This window comes from Asterias rubens, chromosome 2 (genome assembly GCF_902459465.1).
Source record: "Asterias rubens chromosome 2, eAstRub1.3, whole genome shotgun sequence".
Taxonomy (NCBI): Eukaryota; Metazoa; Echinodermata; class Asteroidea; order Forcipulatida; family Asteriidae; genus Asterias; species Asterias rubens.
The window spans coordinates 14446710-14471312 of NC_047063.1; the positions used below are offsets into that span (position 1 = coordinate 14446710).

Genomic DNA, 24603 nt, shown 5'->3' on the forward strand with positions numbered 1-24603 from the left:
TTATATTTCAAGTCTAAGCTCGCGGTTATTCTTTTGCATCTGCCACGAAAAACGCCCCCACGCGTCCTATGATCGTAGGCTAAATGACGGAAGTTTATTTAGAGGGCGCTGTGCCTGCGGCCATCGAACGAACTACTAAAAGCCACGATCAACATTGGAACCAAATCTAAGTTTGCCCAATCTTTCAAGCAAGACGGATTGACGCCAATGTAAACTATCAATTTGAAGAGTTATCATAGGCTACCTGCAAAAAGCCCCCCCCCCCAGTTATTAAAAACAGTCGATTTCACAAACAAATTCTTCCTGAGAAATAAAATGTGGAAGCCAAAATGACAGTATTTTTATTTAATAGTGGCATAATACCAAATTCAGATTTCCCTAAGTAAATTGAATTCCCCTTAGTAAATTGAATTCCCCTTTACTTTCAAAACATTTTTTTTGGTAAAGATTCCAGATACAATCTTTTGGGGCTAAGTCCGACTTGGCATCCTCAGGGTTTGCTTTAAAACACAAAATAAACATAACTGAACACAGAAACAACACTTTTAAAACATACAACAAACTGAAAACAACGGTTCTAAGCTTACACCCTGACAAACAAACAACAGAAAATGTTTTTATTTATTTAAAATAAAATACAAGAAAAGTTGGCATGAAAAATTGTGCCATAGTCTTTTCTAACAGCACTAAAAAATTAAATGTTAAAACTTATATAATAAAAATAATAGTTATTAATAAATAAAGACACTGGACACTATTGGTAATTGTCAAAGACCAGTCTTTCTCAATATATGCATAAAATATATTTGACCTCAATTGGTCGTCAAAGTTGCGAGATTCGAATGAAATAAAAAACACCCTTGTTGTGTGCTTTCAGATGCTTGATTTTGGGACCTCAAAATCTAATTCTGATGTCTCGAAATCAAATTCGTGGAAAATTACTCCTTTCTCGGAAACTATGTTACTTCAGAAAGAGCTGTTTCTTACAATGTTTTATATACTATCAACAGCTCTCCATTACTCGTTACCAACTATGTTTTTATGCTAAAAAATATTTGGAGTAATTACCAATAGTGTCCAGTGCCTTTAAACATATGAAAGGTGGGGTCATTGTTTTTTGTTTGGTCAACGATATGCTGATTTATAAACAAAATTAGCAAGAAAGACACAATTAAAGTCACCTGTTAGTTTGACTTGAATACAATGTCTAGGTTTGTTGAAAAACCGACAAAAACTTTAATTTTCATCACCAATGTTGAATCCCTATAATCCATCCATGTACCAACTGCATCTCTTGCCGTATGAAGGCAGCATTCAATTGGAGACTTTCCAACGCTAGGTGGCAGCAGACATACCGGGTAAATTTCCATTGTTTACGTAGTTCTGAACATGCGCATAATTCTGAGAACAATGGATTTACCCGGTAAGTCTGCTGCCCTCTATCGTCCCAGAAAGTCTCCCATTGGATACCAAGCACATTATAAAAAATTGCCTAGAGGTGATCTTAAGACATTTTTTTAATTACATACTTTCATCGATTCCTAATTGACAGTGGCACTTCAGATGAATTAGTTTCGCAGAGTACTACCAGTACATCTTTGGAAATCTTTTATAGGCTAGTATATAGTATAGGTTTTCTCTGTCAAATGAGCAGGCAATTTCATTTTCATGCGTTCGAATTAAAGCTGTTTTGCCTCTCCAGTTGTTAATGCATTACAAATTCAGAATTCGGCCATTCAATTTCGTTTTGAGTCGAGTCAAATTCCTTTAGCACTCTGTTCAATTTAGAGTATCATCATTCTTTCTAGTGACAAACACGCATCAAGAAGTGTCTGCAAATTTGAATGCTGCTTTGATAAATGTTTTATAAGCTGAATAATTATTGAAGCAACATTACATTTGACTTATCATTAAACGAAATCGAATGACCCTTTTCAGTAGCATTCGATTTTGCGCAAAAAATAGCTTGGCATTTAAATTGGCTGCTCATTTGCCCAAATTGACCGAGAAAACCTATAATACACAATTTGTGTTCAGGATTATTACCCAAGGTTTTTTTTTTTTATAGGCCACAGGACAAATAAAGTAAGTTTCACACACTATTTTACAACAGTTTTTTAAAAACATAAAAAAATCCAATCATCTACCCCAAACAAAAACTTTTATCTTAGGAAACACATTAAATCTTCCAGTAATTGTTATTTCTGAGTTTGACATAATGTGAACTAATTAATTTAATTAACGAACAACTTGAATGTGTAATCATAATCATATTTTGATGATCGCCTGCCATGTAAAATTCAATTACTTCAACTTGATAATATTTGTTCAAAAAATTAATGGGAATTAACATTTTATTTGAAACCTTCTAAAACTTTCAATTTCTTTTCTTCTTTGAACCATAAATTGTGTTAATGTTATGCAATATAAATGTGAACAAATTTGTAATTGTCAACAACCAATATCTGCACTTTGTGTGACCCAGGTATACATGAAATAACAAACTTGTGAAAGTTGTTGTTTTGGAGATCAAAACCAATTGTTTCTTACTAATTTTAGGGGTAGTTTACCACTATGACCATCTTAATACCATCCAAGTTAATTGCAAATCTGAACATTAAATGTTTGCAATCTTACCAATGTTGTGCACCCCTTTAAAACGTTTATTACATAGAAATTTTTATTTACGAGATTAGTATGATTTTGATTACGTAACTCTACAAAAAGAATAAAACCATTGTAATTTTCCTGCTTTAAAAAAAGGGAAGAATTACAAACATGTCTGAAAGTAATTGTCCTTACTTTCAACTGAGTTGAGTAGGGCTTATGTCTATCAACGTGTCTGGGCTGCAGGCATGCGAGGGCCCCTTTGGCATCCAGCCACATCAACCCACTTGACAACGCAGCACAGCCAGAGATAGGAAAACCAGAGGGGCCAGGAGAAAAACCCTTGTGGTACCACCGTTGTGTGGGGTATTAATAATAGTCGATATTTATATGGCGCTTTATACACACGAAGGGCGTCTCAAAGCGCTGAAACATTTAGTATTTCCTGCAAGGTATGTGGGACTAGGTTTTTGAATTATGAGATCTACTCCTTTTACATAGCACCATGTAATGGTTTACTACATGTAGGTGCTGTGGCACAATATGCCGCCAATCCAGCCAGGAACACCGGGGCGAACCCCTTCTCTTTACGGTAAGTGCACTGGGTTCTTTTACGTCATTACACAACACACGGGACCAGCTTCTTTACGTCCCATCCGAAGGACGAAGCAATGGTTAAGTGTGTTGCTAAAGGACACAAGTGGGAACTAATGCACAACACTACTGACACATGGTCCTAGCCATGAATTGACCCAGGGCCACATTGGTGAGGCTATAGAGAGCTTTATCAACTAGACATCTATGACACCCAATGTACTGCCGGAACTCCTCATCGGGACTCCCCGCCGGGACTCCCCACCGGGACTCCCCGCCAGGACTCCCTGCCAGGACTCCCCACCGGGACTCCCCACCGGGGTCCAAGTCTCAAGACTTAGATGACCTGTAGTACTGTTCATTACCGAGCATTAACACATTTTGTTATTCTGTTGACCAAATGAAACTCTTCATGAAAACTAACAGTTGAAATCCTTCATCATTTTTCTGCAATTCTCCTTTTCAAGGACTAGTCGATATTAATTTCGGGAAACAGCAAAGAAATTGAACTAACAAAGATCTACAAAAATATATGCAAGCCTGTTTTAAGAGAATAAACTTGCAGGTATATATGCAAAAGTGTCACTTTTATGTGATATTGCGAGGTTGAACGTTTGCACTTGCTAATATTGATATTTTAATTTTAAGGTTGTCTTTCTTTATTCACTAAAATTTACTCAGCATTTGGTCATGTAGTCTCATTGGTAGGGCATCAATAAGATTTCTTTGAAAAGTTCTGCGAACAGGTAAAATCCCCAGATAAACTGAGTATCTTTTTTTTTTGACTTGGATTTTATATGCTTCTGAATTTTAATATAAACATTTTTAAGATGTCCCCAGGTTATGAGGTGTATTGGCAAATAATCCAGCACACTGAACTGAATGTTCTAGTGCCAGTTAATTAGACTATGGTTTTAATCTTGGCCTAGTTGGTATTGCTGCTTGAGAATTTAAACAGTGAGGAACTTTCCTTTAAGTGTCCACAAAATAAGACCCTGTTTCCTCATTTTTTTTTTTACAGTGTTTTCTTTCAATGGATAGTCAAAAATGTGATAGTTATTTGAGTGCACTGTGCTTTTAGTGGGCAGAGACAACAACTGTCCAAACACAAAGGCCCAATTTCATAAAGCCTGCAAGCACAAAAAATATGCTCAGCATGAAATTTCATCCTTGATAACAAACAGAATTACCAACCAAATTTCCATTTGTTGCATATTGCTTGTTACTGATAATCAGCTGTTGCTTGCTTATCCTGAAAATCAAGTGAACATTTGGTTGGTAACCCTGTTTTTATTAAGAAATAAATTTCATGCTACGCAAATGTTTGTGCTTACAGGCTTTATGAAATTGGGCCCTGGAAACCAAGTCTACCCTTGCAACAATTTTAACCTCACTCACACTCTGTTAATAACATGTATCGTTCACACATCTAGACTGCAATTAACTAATCAATTTTGGTAGCCATGTTTGAGAAAAAGTTTCCACTTCGAACTTAAAGAGCATGAGTACAGAGTCAAGTGGATAGAGACCGAGTGTGCAATCACAATGTAGTGTAATAATAAAGCTTTCAATTAGGTCAGAACCCACTTTCCTTAAAGCAAGATTTGTAGCTACGATAACAGAGAAATATACATCAGCTAAATTGTATTTCACCATGTTAACAGTGTGTGTACATGCCCGCAATGGAATTGTATTTCACCATGTTAACAGTGTGTGTACATGCCCGCAATGGAATTGCATTATATTGTCCCTCGTCTACTTTCACGAATGGCTGAGAAGTTGGTGTGTAACTTCCTTCACATAAAGGGGCTCTGTCATCGTGATCAAAGCAGGCATGTGGCTATAGACAAATCCAGGCGTGCAAGTCCTGGGCGCCGCCATGGGCGCCGCGCGCCACTGCTGCGGTGTACCTGTGCCTAACTTTGTGCACAAAGACACGAGAAAATCGTTTCCCTTTTCACTTTTTATGGAAATGTAATGTCTTCCTCGACAATTTAAGCATTTTTCTGACATGGCTGCATGTAAAATGACGATTTACTACATTGTTAATTTTTTTTTTAAAATTAAGCACAGAGTAAAATACTGAAATTCTGACAAATACTCATTTTAGTGACTATTTTATGCAGTTTCCGCGTCTTTTCCCCAAACTCACCTAAGACATGACCGTTTTCAAGATGATTCGGTTTCAATTTAGTTGCAAATATTTCTGGTCAGTGATCTAGATTAGTATATCATGATGTCCTGGCAAGGAAATTGTGTAAGTCGATGAGGAAAACATTTAATTTCCATAAAGAGTAAAAATTAACATGATTTCCTCATGTCTTTATGCACAAAACTAGGCACATGTACACCGCAGCAGTAGCGCGCGATGCTCAACACATGTGCGCCTTAAACACTGCTCCTTGAGTCTATACTTTCTGCAGATGCCATTTGTTCTCCACAAGTGAATCGATGATTTGTTGACTACGATGCGGCCATATTGGATGTAGATCCATGCTGAGTTTGTCGGCAATGGCGTTGGCTGCTTCCACTGGAGTGATGTCCTCAGTTGCAGCCTTTTTCAGGATCTTTTTGGTCATCAAGAATATCTAGTACAAGAAATATGTAATAAAAGTTGGTTGAGTTTGAAGTTTATTAAATAATGAGAGGAGACATTTTGTACCAAGGGATTTTATTATATATTTTTTTCAGAAAGTACTATAGCCAAGAATCCAAATGATGTCAAGAAAGGAAGTTTAAAGGCAGTGGACACTAATGGTAATTACTCAAAATAATTATTAGCATAAAACGAGTAATGGGGAGAGGTTGATAGTATAAAACATTGTGAGAAACGGCTCCCTCTGAAGTGACATTTTTTTTGAGAAAGAAGTAATTTTCCACGAAGTTCATTTCGAGACCTCAGATTTAGAAATTGAGGTCTTGAAATCAACCAATTAAAAGCACATATCTTCATGTGACAAGGGTGATTTTTTCCTTTCATTATTATCCCCCAACTTCGACGACCAATTGAGCTCAAATTTTCACAGGTTTGTTATTTTATGCATAGAGATACACCAAGTGAGAAGACTGGCCTTTGACAATTACCAATAGTGTACAGTGACTTTAAGTTTTAGATATGGGAGGAAACCCCATATATTTATTACAGGGAAAACTCTTGCAGTGGGTAGGGACTGAAAACCCAATCCAAATACATGAAATAGTGCCCCTGCAGGATTTGAACCGCAGTTCAAGAGGTGGAAGGTGAGGAAAGATACCACAACCACAACCCCACGGTAACCACTTCCTCAATTAAGGATGGTCTCAAACCAACTTCAAAAACCATGATATCCTGAAGGCTTTGAGAACACACCTTAAAAACAACTTTTAATTCTGTTGAGTATTGGAGTATACTTGCCGAAAATACAAATGAGATCAATCTTTTCTAAAAGTGCTTGCTCAAATAAAAACTGTTTATACGTCAAACTGTGTAGATGGCTTTTACTAATTCTGGTCTTGAAACAAGACTAGTCCTGTGATAACTTTGAGCTATATGACTTGCGATCTTATGGATTCTCGCATAGCCCCAGAGAAAAAGAAAAATAGATAAATAAAACTAAATGATAAAAGTAAATTTTAGCCCCACCAGTAATACCATTATTTATTTCTATTCAGAAAAATCTGTCAGATACTTGTTCTACACGATTACCTGTGAAAAGTGGGGGAGACAATATAGTATCACTGAGAACTTTAACAACAAACTTGCAAGATCAATTGACTTGTTATGATTTCTTTAACCTTCAACGTCTGCTTTTGACTTACTGAGTTCTCCCACTCTCGTCCAAAGTGCCTATTGATGGCAGGATCATCCGGTAGTCTCCCATAGGTTTCATTCGCACAGTTGACAATGCCCTGGAGATCCAAGACACAAATGCAAAACATTCAGTAATTCATTTCAGTTTAGTAACATTTATTTGATACCCAAAACCATCCTACATTTTGAACAAATTAGTTCAAAATACAAAATAGGGGGATCACTCAACTACAAGACAGGAATGGCAAATATCTTGTTTAAGAAACCCAGGTTTTACTGATCATAATAATAATAACAATAATAATAATATTTATTCGGGCAAACACATTTACAAGCACAAGTCAACACATTCAAAATATTTTAGAAAAAAAGTAAAACAACAGTGGGGTGCCCAGGACAGCATAAAAGTAAAAAAAAAAAAATTACCATCGCCAAAAGGCGTATGTCTCCAGACTCCCAATAAATATATTAAGGCAAGAAAGGGCGTATAAAAAAGCACAAAGGATAATACAAATCACTGAACAACTATAAAAAGCAAACAAGCATGGATATACACAGATAAACACATAAAGGAGATACTTTAAAAAGCAAGTATAGACATCAATATGGTTTTGAGCTTACACAAAAATCATGACACAGCTGGGCTATTTTTGTTAACTTTTTTAACTGCAGCTTAGGCTCTGGCCCCAGCTTAGTCGGCTCCATCATCAATTTTGGAGCCGGGTACATTCTGCGCCGTGTTTACAACATCAAACCAAGCCCAGAGCCAGAGATAGAGCTAAAGCCTAAGGGTTGCAAAAGCACCAAGGGGTCGATTCCACAAAGAGTAAGGACTAGTCCTATGAGATATCAACAACTTAAGGCTAGTCCTAAGTTAGGACGAGTAACTCGTCCTAACTCTAGATAAGACCAGCCTTAACTCTTTGTGAAATCAACCACAGGTCTGTTATTAGATTGTACAAGTTTCAATAAACACCCGAAGTGTGCATTTCCTTTCCTTTACAATTAAGAACAATGATGTAAGAGTTCAAGGGTTAAACAATAGATCTAATACACACAAGATATGCAGCTTCTTTTGGTCATAGAAGCTATGTGTAAAAACCAAGCATCAAAGCCATGTTTTGTTACTCTAGGGTGGGGGAGTTTTGAGCCCTTTTCACACGAGCACTGATAACCAACGTCCTCGGTTACGGGCGCCAACTGTCTGGCACCACGATCGTTTGGTATTTCACAGCAGTGTTTTTCCAAGTACCATTTAGAAAACCATAGAAAATGTATAAAAAAATGACTTGGAGTAACGATGATACGATCAACAAAAATGATCGAGCTGATCAACGTCATGGGGACTGAAGACGTGCAGAAAAAGATAACCACAAAATATGGAAGGCTGTCTCAGAAAAACTTGAAGGTAAACATGAACAGTGCCATGGAAAAATGGACGTACATGTACTGGCAAAACCGCAACAAACACATGACTATCTGAGGCACACAGCGCGTTCTGCGCAGGCAGACTCCGACAGCATAACCAGGGTCCTTGGTTGAGAAGTTTCACACGTCCGATCAGTGCGATTATAACGCAGTTTCGATTTGTTATAGTCGGTCTCGATAGTGGTTATATTTAGTCAGGATCGTTTGCTATTTCATAACTAGGATAGCTTTCACACGAGTGGCTTTTGCTATTTTTTATCCTGGTAGCAAGAAATCACAAAATTTGTTGGATCAAAAGCTCCGGTGTGAAATGGGCTTTACCATTCTGTTAGCCAGGTAATCCACGATGTATGTAATCCCTCTCTCCTTGAGTAGATGGTTATCACTAGGGCAGCCTAACTGATTGTTTGCAGCTCCACATACAATCTTAGCTTGTATTGTGGGAATCGTCTCTCCATTCAAAACCTGTGCAGTAAAGACAAGTCAGAAGTTTCATTTGTTTCCACTCTTAAAGTTAAAGCACTTTGGTAACAGCAACAGTAAAAGTGACTTTGGAAACATTTCATTATATCAGTTATCCAGGGTTGAGAGTCATTGCTGACCAAAACAGTCTGCAACAAGGATCTAAATTTAAAGACACTGGACACTTTTGGTAATTGCCAAAGACCATTCTTCTCACTTGGTGTATCTCAACATATGCATAAAATAAAAAACTTGAGCGTGAAAATTTGAGCTCAATTGGTCCTCAAAGTTGCGAGATAATAGTGAAAGAAAAAACACCCTTGTCTCACAAAGTTGTGTGCTTTCAGATGCTTGATTTCGAGACGGTTTTACCCTGCAAGTCTACTGATACCTAACCTAGCTGAAAAACAAGTCACTGTTTTAGCCAATGAGTAGCTACTTTACATTAAAATACTTTTGCAAGAAGAATGAGTTCAGGGCTTAACATCGGAAAATGTCAATTCTGTACATGACTTGCGAGGACCTCTTTCTGTGAATGATAGTAGGTCAAACCTTGTGGCCGTTTGTGGCCACTACAGGCATTTTAGCACAAGCTGCTTGTGGCCTCATTGGCAGAAAGTTGAGGGCTTTGGTTTGAATAAGTAACTAACTCATTAACCATAGCAGATTTCCATGAAGCAGGCAGGAAGTTGAGGGCTTTTGGGTAAATAAGTAACTAACTTATTAACCCTAGTAGATTTCCATCGCCCGACCATCGCGGCTATAAACCGGCCTTTAAGCAGGCAGGAAGTTGAGGGATTTGGTTTGGGTGAATAAGTAACCAGCATTGCTTCAGTGGTGGACACTCACATTGCCGAGGGCACATGGTGAAATGATATCACAGTGATGAGCTAACACTCCATTGTCATCTAACGGTACTTTCTCAACCTGTAGAATATCAGCCGTCTGTACAGAAATACAAGACAAACAAATTGTGTTAATCAATGGTGATGTTTACTAAGGCAGTAGAATGGAATCACTACTCATTTTAAGGCACTGGACACCTTTGGTAATTGTCAAGACCAGTCTTCTCACTTGGTGTATCTCAACAACAAATCAGTGAAAATTCGAACTCAATTGGTCGTCAAAGTTGCGACAGATTAATGGAAGAAAAAAAACACTTGACGCACAAGTTGTGTGCTTTAAGATGCCTTGAATTCGAGACCTCAGCAGAGGCGTCTTATTTAATTCAAATATTCCAGTGATAAATTACTTCCTTCTCATAAACTACGTTACTTCAGAGGGAACTGTTTCTCACAATGTTTTATACTATCAGCAGCTCTCCATTGATCGTTGGGTTTTCCCATTATTTTCTCCCGACTCTGATGACCGATTGAGCCTAAATTTTAACAGGTTTGTTATTTTATATAGTTGTGATACATTAAGTGTGGGCCTTTGGACAATACTGTTTACTAAATGTTGTGCGATTGCTTAAATAGCATATCCACGAACAATTACTTTGATTTTGGGCTAACTGCTTACCCCTGGGAATCTATTCCTCATATCAGTCACTCTGTTCATGTGACAGTCAGTCACATAGATGTGAGACACCTCTTTCTTCAAAAGCTCCTGGACAATGACGGTAGCTGCTCACAAAACAATTAGACAAATGAAAATTAGTCATCAGCCAAAAAGGCCATAAAGGTAATGGACGTCCAGGAGAAAAAAATGGCAAAAGCTTGCAAGAAAGATCGGAAGATTAAAACATCAATTGCTACACAGGAATGTACTTCTTGTCAGATCCACACCTAAAATATACCAAGTTAAAGACGGAACCACTCGAATCGGGACAGTATCTTAAATGATTTATTCTAGACAGTTTTACCCCGTTGCATTCAGATTCCTATCTCGAGTTAGGACGAGTAACCCATCCTAACTTAGGATGGGTTCAATTTGTCCTGACGTCTTTAGGTATGGAACTGAACTCATCCCAAGTCCTAAGATTAATCCTAAATAAGGAAGAGTTTGGTGAAATCGTAGCTGGCATTATAGTTGGTCCTTGGAAAAATTAGGAGCTGACCTACATGCACACATGGTGTAGGTTTTAATAGAAATTTCAGACTATTTAATCATTATTTCTAGAATTTCCAAGGGCAAAACAAGTTAGAAATTAAACAAATGTAGGAAGAATATCACGCCTGTATAAGACGCTTGCTGCTGCTATTGTCTCCATAGGGTTAATGTTGAAAACCATAGTTGGTATTGACCCATTTCACCTGAAGTCATCATCAGAATAATCTTGGATGCGCCATTTTGGTGGTCAATGTCAGCGTGTGTTATTCAGTGAAGTGCGCATTATTAGGTGACATGGCATTTACGTCAATAGAAGGGAGGTGAACTTACAGACATTACCAGCTCCCTGTATGCCGATTCTCTTTCCTACGAGAGAACCCATACATAAGAAATCTAGAGCTCCTTCCATTGCACAGATTACTCCTGTCAAGAAGAGATGAACAGAGACAGTTTATCAGTACGTCAAACAAAGCACATATTCCAGGCTCAATACTGCACAGAGGCAATGGGAGCTCTTGAGACCATAGTAGACGCCAAATCATGTCAAGACATGTCCAAATCAATCAAGACGTGTTTTAATAAACCATTTTTGCATTGAATTGAAAAAAAACCATCAGACATTTTCTTATGTTCTCTTCGCCGGGAAGGCTTTGATAATCCAAGTGTCTTGTTATGTACACTTTTCTTAATAATTAACTTTTTTTTCCATTGTTCAGGATATGTTTGGTCATAGTTAGATGGTGCTTTTAATTTTGTATTATTATTTATTGCAGTTTTTTCCATGAAATTTCAGAATGAAAAACATTCAATTTTACCACCACTCAAATTCATGAATTTCCCCCGTTTACACTAAAACTAGGGCATATTTTGAGCTATTAATGCATTCAATTTCTTTCAGTTTCTCCTGAAGACGAGCAGAGTATACTGTTGGAGATGTCAAGACCAAACCGGCTCTTTTCAGAGCCACCACTCCTTCCAAAGAGATTTTATTCATGGTTGTACCTGCAAGTTTACTATTCATATTTATGTTTATAGTTTCTCTTACATTCAATTTCATTTTTGATGCACACATGATTTCACTTTTTTCATTCAGATTCATTTAAGTCATTCTATGGGTGCATTCGTGAAGCTTCCCTGGGTGTACCCCGCGGTGCTCACTCGGGTGAGCCCCTGACAAGAGCTAATCGAGCGATCACACTTGCCCTCTCGTGGTGACGGCATGCACCTCAGGTCACCCCAAAGTGACCCACTCCACAAGCAGGGCACTGGGGGCTGACCCAGGTGAGCCCGTCAAAGCTATTCGAACGTACCGGGGCAGACCGGGGTCGACCCAGGGAAGCTAAACGATTGCACCCATAGTTATTTCTAGGCATTCAAGGTGTTCTTTGGCCATTCTGAAGTTGAATTTCTACTAGCTATTTACACTTCATGAAATTGAATTGTTGGCCAGCTCTTGCTGTTGGCTTTTACTAAATTGAATGGGTCTCGGGGCCTATTGAAAAGGGGTGATCTTATTTGACCAGTGAATGCTAAACTGGTTGAATAAAATTACTCATTTTCAAAGTTGAATGCACGGGGCATCCATTTTCAAATGAAGTAATGAATGGATTGGTGTTGAAATTGGCCAGTAAAACCTGTGTTATTAGTAGGGTAAAGCCCTACCTTTGCCAGTGGCCACTGAGGGGTTCCCAGAGCCTCCCTTTTCCTCAGAGATGCAAGTCGTGTAGCGGGTATACATGTGAACATTGTCCAGGTCTCTTACGTTAAGACCAACATCCTCTGCAGCAACTGCAACAAAAATTATAGTTTGTATGAAATAGAGTAAAAATCTGAAATATGAAAGGGATGAGAATGCATGGGGGAGAAGGCAGCAACCAAAAAACGAACATACAATATAGAAAATAACTTAAACAAAAAGGGAAATGCAAGAAAAGATTTTGCAAGTATTATTTAAAGGTAAAAAAATTAGTCACTTTGTAAGCATTGGAAACTATTTTCATCTCACTGAATTGTACTATTGGTCAACATCGAGTTATTAGAGACATGATTTGTGCAAGGTACTATTATTCAAGCTTGAAAATTTTTCAAGTTTGTGTTTGGAGTATACCCCATGCATTTGTGTCATCGTTGAGGTCAACCATGCACAACTCTCTGCAAATGATAGGTCTTCATTGGCGTCAGTGACAGCGTTGTTTTGGACATGCGACCTCTACAAGGGGTCAATACAATATAATCAAAGCTGTCCGTCTATTTCAAAACATGGATTCTAATAAGTATAAATCTTCTTTTAAATAATTATACGTGCAAGTGTTCCACTATTGATTACTTTGGTTGTAGCAAATGACACAAGCTTCAAACCAAACACAGTGTGCAGGAAAAACAGAAGTGTGAACACAAAATAACATAGGATGCTAAAGTTATTTTCTATAACAGATGCAATCATGCAAAGAAAAAAGAAAAAAGCAAGAGCCAAGCCACTCCACAATAATAATAATCATAGTGCACGAATCAGCAAGTGTCATCATTGTTAATTCACCCTTATACCCACTTATAAAGGCACTGGTAATTGTCAAAGACAAGTCTTCTCACTTGGTGTATCTCAACATAATATGCATAAAATTTGCATGAAAATTTGGACTCAATTGGTCATCGATGTTGCGAGAGAACATTGGAAGAATAAACACCCTTGTTGCACAAGTTGTGTGCTTTTAGATGCCTAGACTTTGAGACCTCAGCTGAGGCCATTTATTCAATTCAAATATTTTAGTGAGAAATTACTTCTTTCTCAAAAACTACATTACATGTACTTCAGAGGGAGCCGTTTCTCACAATGTTTTATACTATCAACAGCTCTCCATTGCTCGTTACCAAGTCAGTTTTCATGCTAACAATTATTTTGAGTAATTACCAATAGGATCCAGTGCCTTTGAGGATAAACCATGTTTAAATTGAAATTGTGTCCATACTGAACCGTGAATTGCCTATTTTGATTGGGGGAAAACTTATATCCAGTAGTTTTCCAAAGAGTATAGTGCATACAATTTATCAGTTTGTACTCAAAAATTGTGTGGGTTAACAGAATATTAAAAGATAACAAACCTAGGAAAAAAATTGATGTTCAAACTCTGTTTTAATTGAGGAAGATGCCTCTACATTTTTTTGAGGAAAAAACAAACTTTTAAAGGCAGTGGACACTATTGGTAATTACTCGAAATAATTATTAGCATAAAACCTTTCTTGGTGACGAGTAATGGGGAGAGGTTGATGGTATAAAACATTGTGATAAACGGCTCCCTCTGAACTGCCATAGTTTTCGAGAAAGAAGTAATTTTCCACGAGTTTGATTTCGAGACCTCAGATTTAGAACTTGAGGTCCCAAAATCAACCATCTAAAAGCACACAACTTCGTGTGACAAGGTGTTTTTTTTTCTTTCATTATTATCCCGCAACTTTGACAACCAATTGAGCTCAAATTTTCACAGGTTTGTTATTTTATGAATATGTTGAGATACACCAAGTGAGAAGACTGGTCTTTGACTATTACCAATAGTGTCCAGGGTCTTTAAATGAGTGAGTTTCTTAATGTGTGCAGAAATTAAAACAAAGCGCTTTGGAATTTCTTGTGTCCGACTATTTTCAGCAACAGTTTAAATAAATTCAATTCGTTTAGAAAAAAACAAGCAATCTTTGAAATGAGTGAGTTTTTAAATGTGCGCAGAAATTAAAACGAAGCACTTTGGAATTTCTTGTGTCCGACTATTTTCAGCCACAGTTTTAACATTGTTATATTTGTTTAAGGAAAACACAAGCAATCTTTTAAATGAGTGAGTTTTTAAATGTGTGCAGAAATTAAAACAAAGCACTTTTTTGAATTTCTCGTGTTTTCAAGACTATTTTCAGTCAAGCCCCGTACCAAGGCATCCGTTCAGGCTGGACAGAAAGCAACCACAGTCTGCCAGAAGAGATGACCGTGGGTCAGAGACAAGTGATAGACGCTCCCTCGGCTCGCATACTCGAACCACACCACCACCGGCCCTTCATATGGGAGGAGGATAGAGAGAAAGACCAGGTAGAGATGAGGGGTTAGAATGTAGGGGAAGGAGTAGGGGTAGGTTTAAGATGGGTTAAGATGGAGAATGGGTCCAAGTGGTCGGTATAGAAAGAGTAGATTAGAGGGAACAGAAAGAGATGATAACAGGCAGGGGGGGGGGGTGTCTGTTAATTTTTGTACAGGGAATTTTTGGTTTGTTTTTTAGTTTTTTTCCAGAGTGAAATATGAAACATGATGTCACTGGATTGAGAAAATAGAATTAGCTGTTGCAAACTGCTTACCAACCAAAGGACCTATGATACATGTATATATCCATACACAAAATATTTAATGGCCTGACTAATCGACCCTAGTTGCGATAACGTGACCCTCCTCCTGACGGTCGCCAGGCGGCCGTCGGGAGGAGGGTTTCGTTATCACAACCTAATCGACCCTAGCCGAGAAAGACTTTGCGTGGAACCATCATGCCATTAAGTATTATTTATTTGTTTTGATTTTGAAAAGGAGGAATTGTTCATCAGTCAAAATAAATTTCAAATTCAAAGTGGTTTGGATTGAATATCATCGGAAATCAGGATTGAACCCAAATTTCCTGTACAACGTTTACAGACCCATGTAGACCAAAGATAACTCAGAGGATCTGTTAAGATACTGGAAGGGTATAAAATACAATAGCATTGTGAAAATTGGAAAATGAATACGACACAAAATTGAAATAAACCTAGGAGTCTCTCTTTTATCTATTGCGATTCTCTATGTACAATACGTGCAGACTGATTATCGTGGCATAACAAGATACCATTTCAAACCATCGTTACTGTTTCAGTACCACTCTCTTCCATGCATGGATTCGCCATAACCTGATTACATCACACGCCAACAAATTATAACAGTGTGCAAAATGCAGTAACTGGCTCCACTCTAAAATGTTGTAAAACGGTGGTAACTACAAGGTGTGTACATCACAAGCATACACTTTCTATTACTACTTTTATGCCCATTTTGCTCAACTGAGCAGTTTCCGAAAAACATGTTTAAGTTGTCATACCGTAGCAACCATTTAAAGAGGACAAAAAGTCCCCATAATCAAAGAATATCTTTGAGCGGGTGTTTGGATCCAGATGTTCCCCAAGACGTGGTTGTTGAACGACCCCTTTCCCTCCACCAGCCCTGTGAGGATGGAGATGTCAAAATATGGTTGCCAAATGTAGAACAAAAAGAAAACAAAATAAATAAAGGGGAAAGCTTCTGTTAAATAAATCGGCAACAAAAATAGTGATATGCGAAATGTTCACTTCTTGGTATAACTGTTATTGTTGTATTGCAAGTAATAATCTTCTGGAATAAGTTTTCCTTTTTCCTTTTTTTTTTTAACTGACTGAAATGAAATCTAGGCTATACATTTGATGCTCATTTGCAGGCAGCACATGTATGTGAAGTCCACATCAGGGCTCAAATAGAGCTGCTTAAAAAAAACAGCTTAAAATTTTCCTGCTCAGCAAAAAGGAACAGGATACCAGTACACAAATGGTACATGTATGTGGCATGGTATTTGGCTGGTACCCTTATTCTTGTAAGCATATTTGTTGTGCTTAGCTACTGTTGGGCCCTGGGAAAAAAATTAATAATAATATGATTTAGGTGTAAAAGAAAGTCAAGAGATGATAGGAAAAAAGAGAGTTATGATTGAGTTTTTGACAAATGAACAAACATTGTTGATTGTATTTATAAACATTGTGCCCTGGTCGTAAAAGAAACAAAAAATGGATATCAGTGTGACAAAAGAACAGAGAGTTAAATGCAAAGTGTTATGATCAGGTTTTTGACAAAATAAACATATATGGTTGATCGTTTACAAAAATCTGTACGCCTGAATGGTTGGGCTAAATGGGAAATGCATCCATGGTGATTTTCTTTAATATGAGAATGCATTTAAGGTTTGCAATGGTGTGAAATACAACTCCCGTGATGGTGATGCGTGTCAGTCGTCGTCAATCTATTGTACAGAGTTTGTAACTGATAAATTGATACAACTGACACATAAGGGGGCTGGGTGGTGGGGGGGGGGGGTGTAAATGGTAAATTATTGAGCCCTGTAAATGTGATTGTGTTCTGTTGCATTTACATGTTGTATTCAATTTAATACCAATAGTCTATTGCATTGTGTTGCATAGTAGGGTAGGGGGTCTAGATATGACAGATACAGTACTTTTAAAAGTCCCCACCAAACTTTCAATGCATACAGCAAGGTAGGTGTAACCATAGAGTGGAGGAAGGTCCTTCTTCCATTGTCCAGTGCCAATGGCAAGGCTAGTATAAATGAACACGAGCCCAATTTCATAGAGCCTGTGGTAAGCACAAAAACTTGCCAAGTACAGCAAAAATACAAATATTGGTTAGCAGATAGAAACAGGTCACCAGTCAAATTCTATAATTTAACCATACATTGTTGTGACTGGTGCCCATTTTTTTGCTAAGCAAATCAAAGCAGTGATTTCCAGCTCTTAATGAACAGATTAAATGTGCTCAACATTTTTTCCTGTTAAGAAGAAGTTGGCAGAAAACCAGTCACCAGTGGTACAGATTGTATGCTATTTGGCTGGCAACTTAGCTAATTGTTGTGGTTTTAAAAGCGGCTCTATGAAAGTGTTCCAGTTCTCAGTTCACAATACAGAATCCTTTGTATGAATTTAGCTATAGCTTAGCACTTAACAGGTCTGGTCCTGACTTTCATTGTATTGCATGTTGGTGCATTTAGTATGGTACCTAAAAACACCCTATAGGTCTAACATAATAATTATGTTAATTTTGTTTTTTTTACCCATAACCGATATGTGTGTCAGCACTTTATACTCAGTACTTTCCCAAGTCCTGTGAAAAAATATCACAGGCATGTTACTCGGGTGGGATTCGACACTGCACTTGGTAAGACACTGCTCTAGAATCGCAAGGGTCATGGGTTCGAATCCCACCCGAGTAACATGCCTGCGATATTTTTTCACAGGACTTGAGAAAGTACTGAGTATACAGTGCTAACATGCATCGGCGTACGGGTAAAAAACCGTTATCCCTGATGCAAATTTAACATCTCGTATAGTATTATTCTGATGGTGGTTAGGTTTAACAGATATTACCATAAACCAGCCAGAGCTGACTTGACTCCCATTCCTTGACCAAGCCGCAGTCCGTCCCTCAAGTACTGCTCCATGGTTGTGTAGTCCCATAGTCGGATACCACCACACTGGTTGACAAGAGAGATTCAGAAGAATATAACACATTGTCAATGTCAGTTTATATAAGTATTCTTTCTCAGGTCAAAATTCCAGTTGAACCTAGTTAAACTGTGTTTAACTGGAACTAGTTGAAAACCAGTTGATAAACTAGTTAAACACAGTTAAAACCAGTTGGTTTAATATCGAAAATGGACAGAAACCAACTGGTTTATAATTTCAACCTAGCTGAGCACAGTTAAACCTAGTCCAAACCAGTTAGTTAATATGGAAAATGGACGAGTAGTTTGGTCCCTATCCAGTTGAACCAGTTGACCCCAGTTAACTAGGTTCAACTGGAATTTTGACCTGGGTTATCCTGTCAAAAACTAAGCCTGGAATTACACAGAGATCACAGATGACATGGCATCTGTTGCCCTGGTCTTGGCCTTGTTGCCCCTTCAAAAGATCCCAATAGACTTTTAAGATTTTAACTTGAATTGCTAACCCTGGTAAACTCCTGGGAAATGGCCATCAGGAAATAGTTACCCCTGCTTGAGAATAGGGTTTCAAAGCGAGATAACCTAGGTGTTTGAATCGTGGGTGTTCATCCTTCTTTGAAAATATTGCATAGGCTTGAACTGAACATGGAGTTCTGGGCAGGATAAAAAAAAACACAGAAATTTCCTAGGAATTGGCTCGATCCGTTGTGAAATAGGCTTTTGAACAGAAAGTTTCAAAAATGTGTTTCTAAATTCTATTGTACTTCACGGTGCCTGGCTACAGATTGACCTGTCTCCCAGTGTTAGTTATATTATAGCTAGTCTAGACAGGCTTGTAAAAGTTGTTAATACCTGCAAATTGCCATCATCCCAAAGGTTATTGCTTTGGTGCCCCTTGAAATCTTCCAATGTAAACGTTCAAGGAATACATGCCTTGTCCTTGTTGTACAATCATAGAGAAAGGACATATCGGGAAATGTGAGACCATGATTAAGATTGTTAAATACCTTGGAACAAATGTGGTGATATAAATAATCCCAGCAAAAGACACAAAACCACTATCCAAACAGTGCATGCGACCTCACGTTGTGATATGTGACTATCAACAAAAGTGGTGGACACTCATCCAAGGAAGATCGTGATTGGCTTAAATTTTGAAGGCCAAGTTTATTTATTATAGGCGAGTTACTGGACCCAACCAACAATGATTTTTAACCTTTAAACATTATCTGGCATTTTCATATCCAAGTTTAAAATGAATTGCGTGGTCCAGTAACTCAGATAAGTTAACTTCTACTACCCAGTGAAGGCCTACTAACTATTAACTATTATTATCTAAGGTGGGTTTGGTAGAAACCATGGAAAAACTTAGCTCCACTTTTGTGTCCAAGGATATTCAGCTTGGCCAAAAAGTGGGGCTAGGTAGAACTCAATTCTTCTGTGATAAATGATGTGGCCAACGCTTAGGCCCAGTTGCTGTGGGGCGCTGTACTGCTTTTTTTCAAAATTTGTAATTGGCGCTGTGGGCCTACTCCTTTTTTTGAAATTTTTCATTTTTATTGGTCGTATGACTGATGACAAAATTCAAGAAAAAAGAGTACAGCACCCCAGTAACTGGGTCTACAGTCTAGCCAACGCCAAAGCCTGGTCAACTCGGCGGTTGAGACAGCTGGACGATTCGGACAACTCGACTGACGGTTTTTCAACTGTCAGACAACTCGATTTAAGACCAAGACAAGTCGGCGGATGGCCGTGACGGGGGCTCAGCACAGTGCGCGCACAGGGCCGGGAACGGGGTGGGGGGGGGGTAGGTTAGGGTTTAGGGACAGGGTTAGGCTTAGTTACGATAACGTAACTCTCCTCCCGACGGATGCCAGTTGGCGGCCGTCGGGAGGAGGGTTACGTTATCGCAACTAGGTTAGGCTAGGGTAAGGGTTAGGATTAACAGGTTATTCATGTAAACATTGTCAGTAACGGAGGTCGACCGTTCAACCGTCGACTTGTCTTGGCCATCCGTCAAGTTGTCTCAAAGTCGAGCTGTGTCTGACTGAACTGTCGAGTTGTCCGAACGGTCGAGCTGTCTCAACAACCGTTGAGTTTTCCGAACCGTTGAGTTGTCTAACATCCAAAAATACATTCTCATGAAAACATTCTTGCTGTGGATTGGTGTGGGACAGTTTCTTACTTACAGCTTGACCCCTGTTGGTCCTCCAAACGAATGCACCCAGTAAGCAACCCGACCGCTCTCCAATCTCCAGGAACATCGCCTCATGCTTGTCATAATCCACCCGGTCATTGCGAGCAAAATCCCCCAGCTCAGTCAGCTCTGGGTGGGACACCCGAACTTCGCCGGTTTTCCTGTCGTACACGACAAAACACCGCCGAATCTTCTTCTCATTCATGAAGTCGACAAAGTCGTTCGGTTGGAGGTCAAGCAGGGATTTGCTTGCTTTAGCTTCTTCCTTAGAGCGTGCTGTTCCTGATAAGGATAGACTCCGAGCAGACAAAATCGACCTGAATGGTGAAGTTTTAGAAACAGAACTACCTCCACCATGTTGAGTGCTTCGAGGATTCAGTGAGATTTGTCCCGTGACAGACGCACTAGCATAAAACCTCTGAAAATACCCCGAACTAAACTTGAAACTCAAATGTTTAGTTTGCCTCGTGTTGAAAAGAAATACGTTGGAAGCACATGTTGTTGCTTGCCTTAAGCCGACTGAAAGACGACGATAATTTAACATTTTTATAGTTTGCGGGGCAGATAGGTCGAGCAAACGAGAGTGATTCGCGGCTTTTTGTAAAAAAAGAACAAGAAAAAAAGGCAGCTGCCACTAGAGGGCGCTCGACCACTTTTCTTGAACAAAAAGCAGGAATTAAAGGGGCAGTGTTGTTGTCACCGAGTAAATGTTATGGTCATTAATGTTTGAGCATGGTCTATCAAAGGACATAATTTAATGCCAACAATAATCCAATACTGGTAAACAATTAAACACAAAACATCTTGTTTGACTGGAATTAAAATATATTTATTCTAACCACTCTCAAAAACTATGTAATTCATTTAATTGTGTTACTTTAAGGTTTTGTGAGCATTATATAAATCATTTATAATATAAACATATTACACCTTGTAATAGATCATGTGATGGAATGGATGATGTGATACACAGTAAAACAGTTACCATGAAACCTGACATGATTCAGAAATCAGGTTCAAGACAATCCAAAAGTAAGTTTAATAAAATAATGATCTACTTTAATCAGCAACTTATAAAACAAAATTCAACTTTTGTGATATTCATTTCTGAAAAGAAATAATGTATAAAATAACTGTGTTTACTATTTTACTATTTTGAAATGTGTTCTGTTCAGACAGTAGGCTTACAAATATGCAAGTCAGAAACCACCTTCATTTCGCAAGTAAAGGGAAGGTAAAGTTTGGTAAATTACTACAACTTCCTTTAAGGAAGCACTGCAGCTGTTTGTATAACCATTCTAATGAATGTGGCTTAAAGACACTGGACACTATTGGTAATTGTCAAAAACAAGTCTTCTCACTTGGTGTATTTCAACATATACATAAAATAACAAACCTGTGAAAATCGGTTGAGCTCAATCGGTCGCCGAAGTTGCGAGATAATAATGAAAGAAAAAAACACCCTTGTCACACGAAGTTGTGTGCTTTCAGATGCTTGATTTTCGAGACCTCAAATTATAAATCTGAGGTCTCATAATCAAATTCGTAGAAAATTACTTCTTTCTCGAAAACTATGTTACTTCAGAAGGAGCCATTTCTCACAGTGTTTTATACTATCAACAGCTCCCTATTACTCGTTTCCAAATAAGGTTTTATGCTAATAATTGAGTAATTACCAATAGTGTCCACCCTGCCTTTAAGACTGAGAGATTCAACAAAGTTCAAATCTGATAAAATTTGCATTCATGAAATGTTTCTCAGATTGTGTAGTAAAATGAATCTTTCATAGGCTAGTTTGATTGTATACCTACATTGATATAGGATTCAAACAACCAAACACTTCCAAAAACCAAAGATATACTTTGACTTGTTGTTAGCCAAGGAAAAAGCAATTTTTGAAAAGTCCAACAATGGAGCAAAAAGGGAAACAAAAGAAGGTCTTTCATTCACAACAATCACAAAAAGTTTGTCCAATCAGTTTTAAGCGGGGCTGTATTTCCAGGAAAAAACTTTTCTAAACCAAAAATTAACAGTTAACAATTAAACAATTATATATTTGTTAATAGAAATCACATAAATTGGCAAGTTTTAACTTAAACGTTTTAAACACATCACAAACAGACTGAATGAAAAGCACTTTTTTCCTTCAGCATATTTTGCTTACTTTGGGTTTTTAATTATACTTAGCTGCCATTGATTAGAAAAATATCTCAAACAACTTTGTGAAACAGTTTTTCTGGATATAGTGATACCTCGATAATGGCTTCTCAAATTGTTGAACTACAATGCTCAACTTTGGTTTAACTTTAATCTTAAGTCAGTGGCAAATCAGTGAATGCTCAGTTTCCTCTTTTAGTTAAAATTTCCCGATGTAAAAATTCCTTTAAAATATCTCATTAAGTGGTAATGAGCCCTAAATAAATTTGCATGCAGTGGCCATGTAGCATGCATCTTTCATCTTTCATTAATACTGTAAATTGATACTTAATTTTTCATTGTACATTACTGGGGTGATTGAAAGCTGCACTACCGAAATGACAATGCAGCTCAAGAGGTCTTGCAGAGGTGCACGAAACACTGTGTGGAGAAATAGAAAGCTACTCTCTGACCATTGCATCATAGACATGAAAAAAAGAACGACCCCTTAATAATCAGAGCATGAATCTCAATTTGGGGATCAGTTGGCTTAACGATAACGATAACGACGCAAAGAGAATGCATTCTATAGGTTGAATGAGTGTGTGCGTATTCTGCGTGGAGCAATTCAACCAATAGAATGCATTTCCTTTGTGTCGTTATCGTTATTGTTTTATCGCTGCAGTGTGACTCGGCCTTTAGTTGTTTCTTTTCCTGCCTTCCACCTCTGTGGAACCCGGTTCGAATCCCACCTCAGACAAGAGCCTTGCATGTGTATTGGGTTTACAGCCCCTACCTGATTTAGTTTCCCCCTTTGTGGTTTTCCTCCCACATCTCAAACTGAACATATCTTCTCGTTTCCTATTCAATCTGTTATTGGCTTTAAAAAAAATAAAAAAAGCCTTTGGCCACTGGTTTCACACAAAATGGAGTCTGTCCCTAGCTGCAAAAGTATGACCCTAGAGCAATTGAAATGGATGACAGATAAGGCAGAAAGTGGATGGACAAAAGGACTTCCGTTCTAAGCTTGATTCTCTATTGTCTATAAACAGAACAGAGAATATACGCTCACTTGACCCCTGACAAAATAAAGTCAATCTTAACAAGTAAATTATATAATGCTCATACTTTTCATACATTTCATTTCATACTAACATGTAGAGGTCTCATTTTGTCTAGAATCATGAACAACAAGTTTTGAATTTTCCTCAACTTTTCAGTTTATTTAAACTCTATTTCAACTCATGAATAACCAATCAAGAACAGCTCGAATAGTTCCCGCCCAAATGTGCATCCTGCAAGCTCTATTTAAGCTGCATCACAACCAGCGTCCAGGCATGGAACCCGGGTTTGAAAAAGGACATCCGCTTATTGTAAAAGGTACAAAGAAGAGCCAACAAACTTGTGCCTAAAATCAAACACTTGACATACCAATTTATGGACATACCAAGACTGATTGTATGCGCTCAACTTGTACAGCCTAGAGCAGGGAAGAGAACGAGATCTAATCGAGACGTTCAAAATTCTGAAAGTTTTGGAAGGACACGAGCAAGCCGCTTCTTCCAACTAGCTGAGACAGATACAAGAGGACACAGTTTGAAGCTGTTCAAGCCAAGACTAGACAAGTCACTGAAGTGCAGATCTGACTACTTTTCGCAGAGAGTAATAAATCAGTGGAACAAACTCCCAAAGTATGTGATTGGAGCGAAAATCTACAAATGCCATCAAAAACGAGCTTGATAGACATTGGAAAGATATGGGGTATTTAAATGCATAGCCTACCATTTTCCATCAAACTGTAAGTGTAAGTGTAAGTGTAAGCAGTCCAGCTTTCTCCCGAAGATGAGAAGAGTATACTGTCAATTTTGAGACCAAACCAGCTCTTCTCTACGCCAACACTCCTCCCAAAAGAGAATTTACACAGGGTTGTAAGCTTATTACTTTTAGTTACTTCTTATTTTACTGAACTGTGAGGTAGTCATATGCCTTTTTTTATTAATTGCAAAAAATAGTTAATGGCATGAAGTTTCGACCCTAGCAGAGTCTTTCTCAAAGGCTAAACGACAACACAACAA

General features: G+C 38.1%; 1 protein-coding gene across 2 annotated transcripts; it reads right to left on the reverse strand.

Moving 5' to 3' along the window:
• Positions 1-4516: 4516 nt before the first annotated feature.
• Positions 4517-20979, reverse strand: LOC117307194 (leucine dehydrogenase-like). 2 transcript variants are annotated; one of them, XM_033791871.1, is made up of 10 exons: positions 20385-20979; positions 18119-18225; positions 14847-14968; positions 12596-12721; positions 11264-11356; positions 10403-10506; positions 9731-9826; positions 8741-8884; positions 7000-7089; positions 4517-5789 (listed from the first exon to the last, which is right to left on the reverse strand). In XM_033791871.1, exons 1-10 carry the CDS (start codon positions 20934-20936, stop codon positions 5610-5612), a joined length of 1614 nt encoding a protein of 537 aa, XP_033647762.1. In that variant the 5' UTR covers positions 20937-20979; the 3' UTR covers positions 4517-5609. The 2 variants fall into 2 exon arrangements, with proteins under 2 accessions (XP_033647762.1, XP_033647763.1); XM_033791872.1 differs by lacking the exon at positions 14847-14968 and adding an exon at positions 16033-16154.
• Positions 20980-24603: the final 3624 nt, after the last annotated feature.

Coding starts and splice junctions, on each gene's coding strand:
- LOC117307194 (XM_033791871.1), bottom strand. CDS start 20,936: ATGTTAAATTATCGTCGTCTTTCAGTCGGCTTAAGGCAAGCAACAACA. Junction 14,969..18,118: donor TCAGCTCTGGCTGGTTTATG/GTAATATCTGTT, acceptor TCCCATATGAAG/GGCCGGTGGTGGTGTGGTTC. Junction 5,790..6,999: donor GACGAGAGTGGGAGAACTCA/GTAAGTCAAAAG, acceptor TTCTTGTACTAG/ATATTCTTGATGACCAAAAA.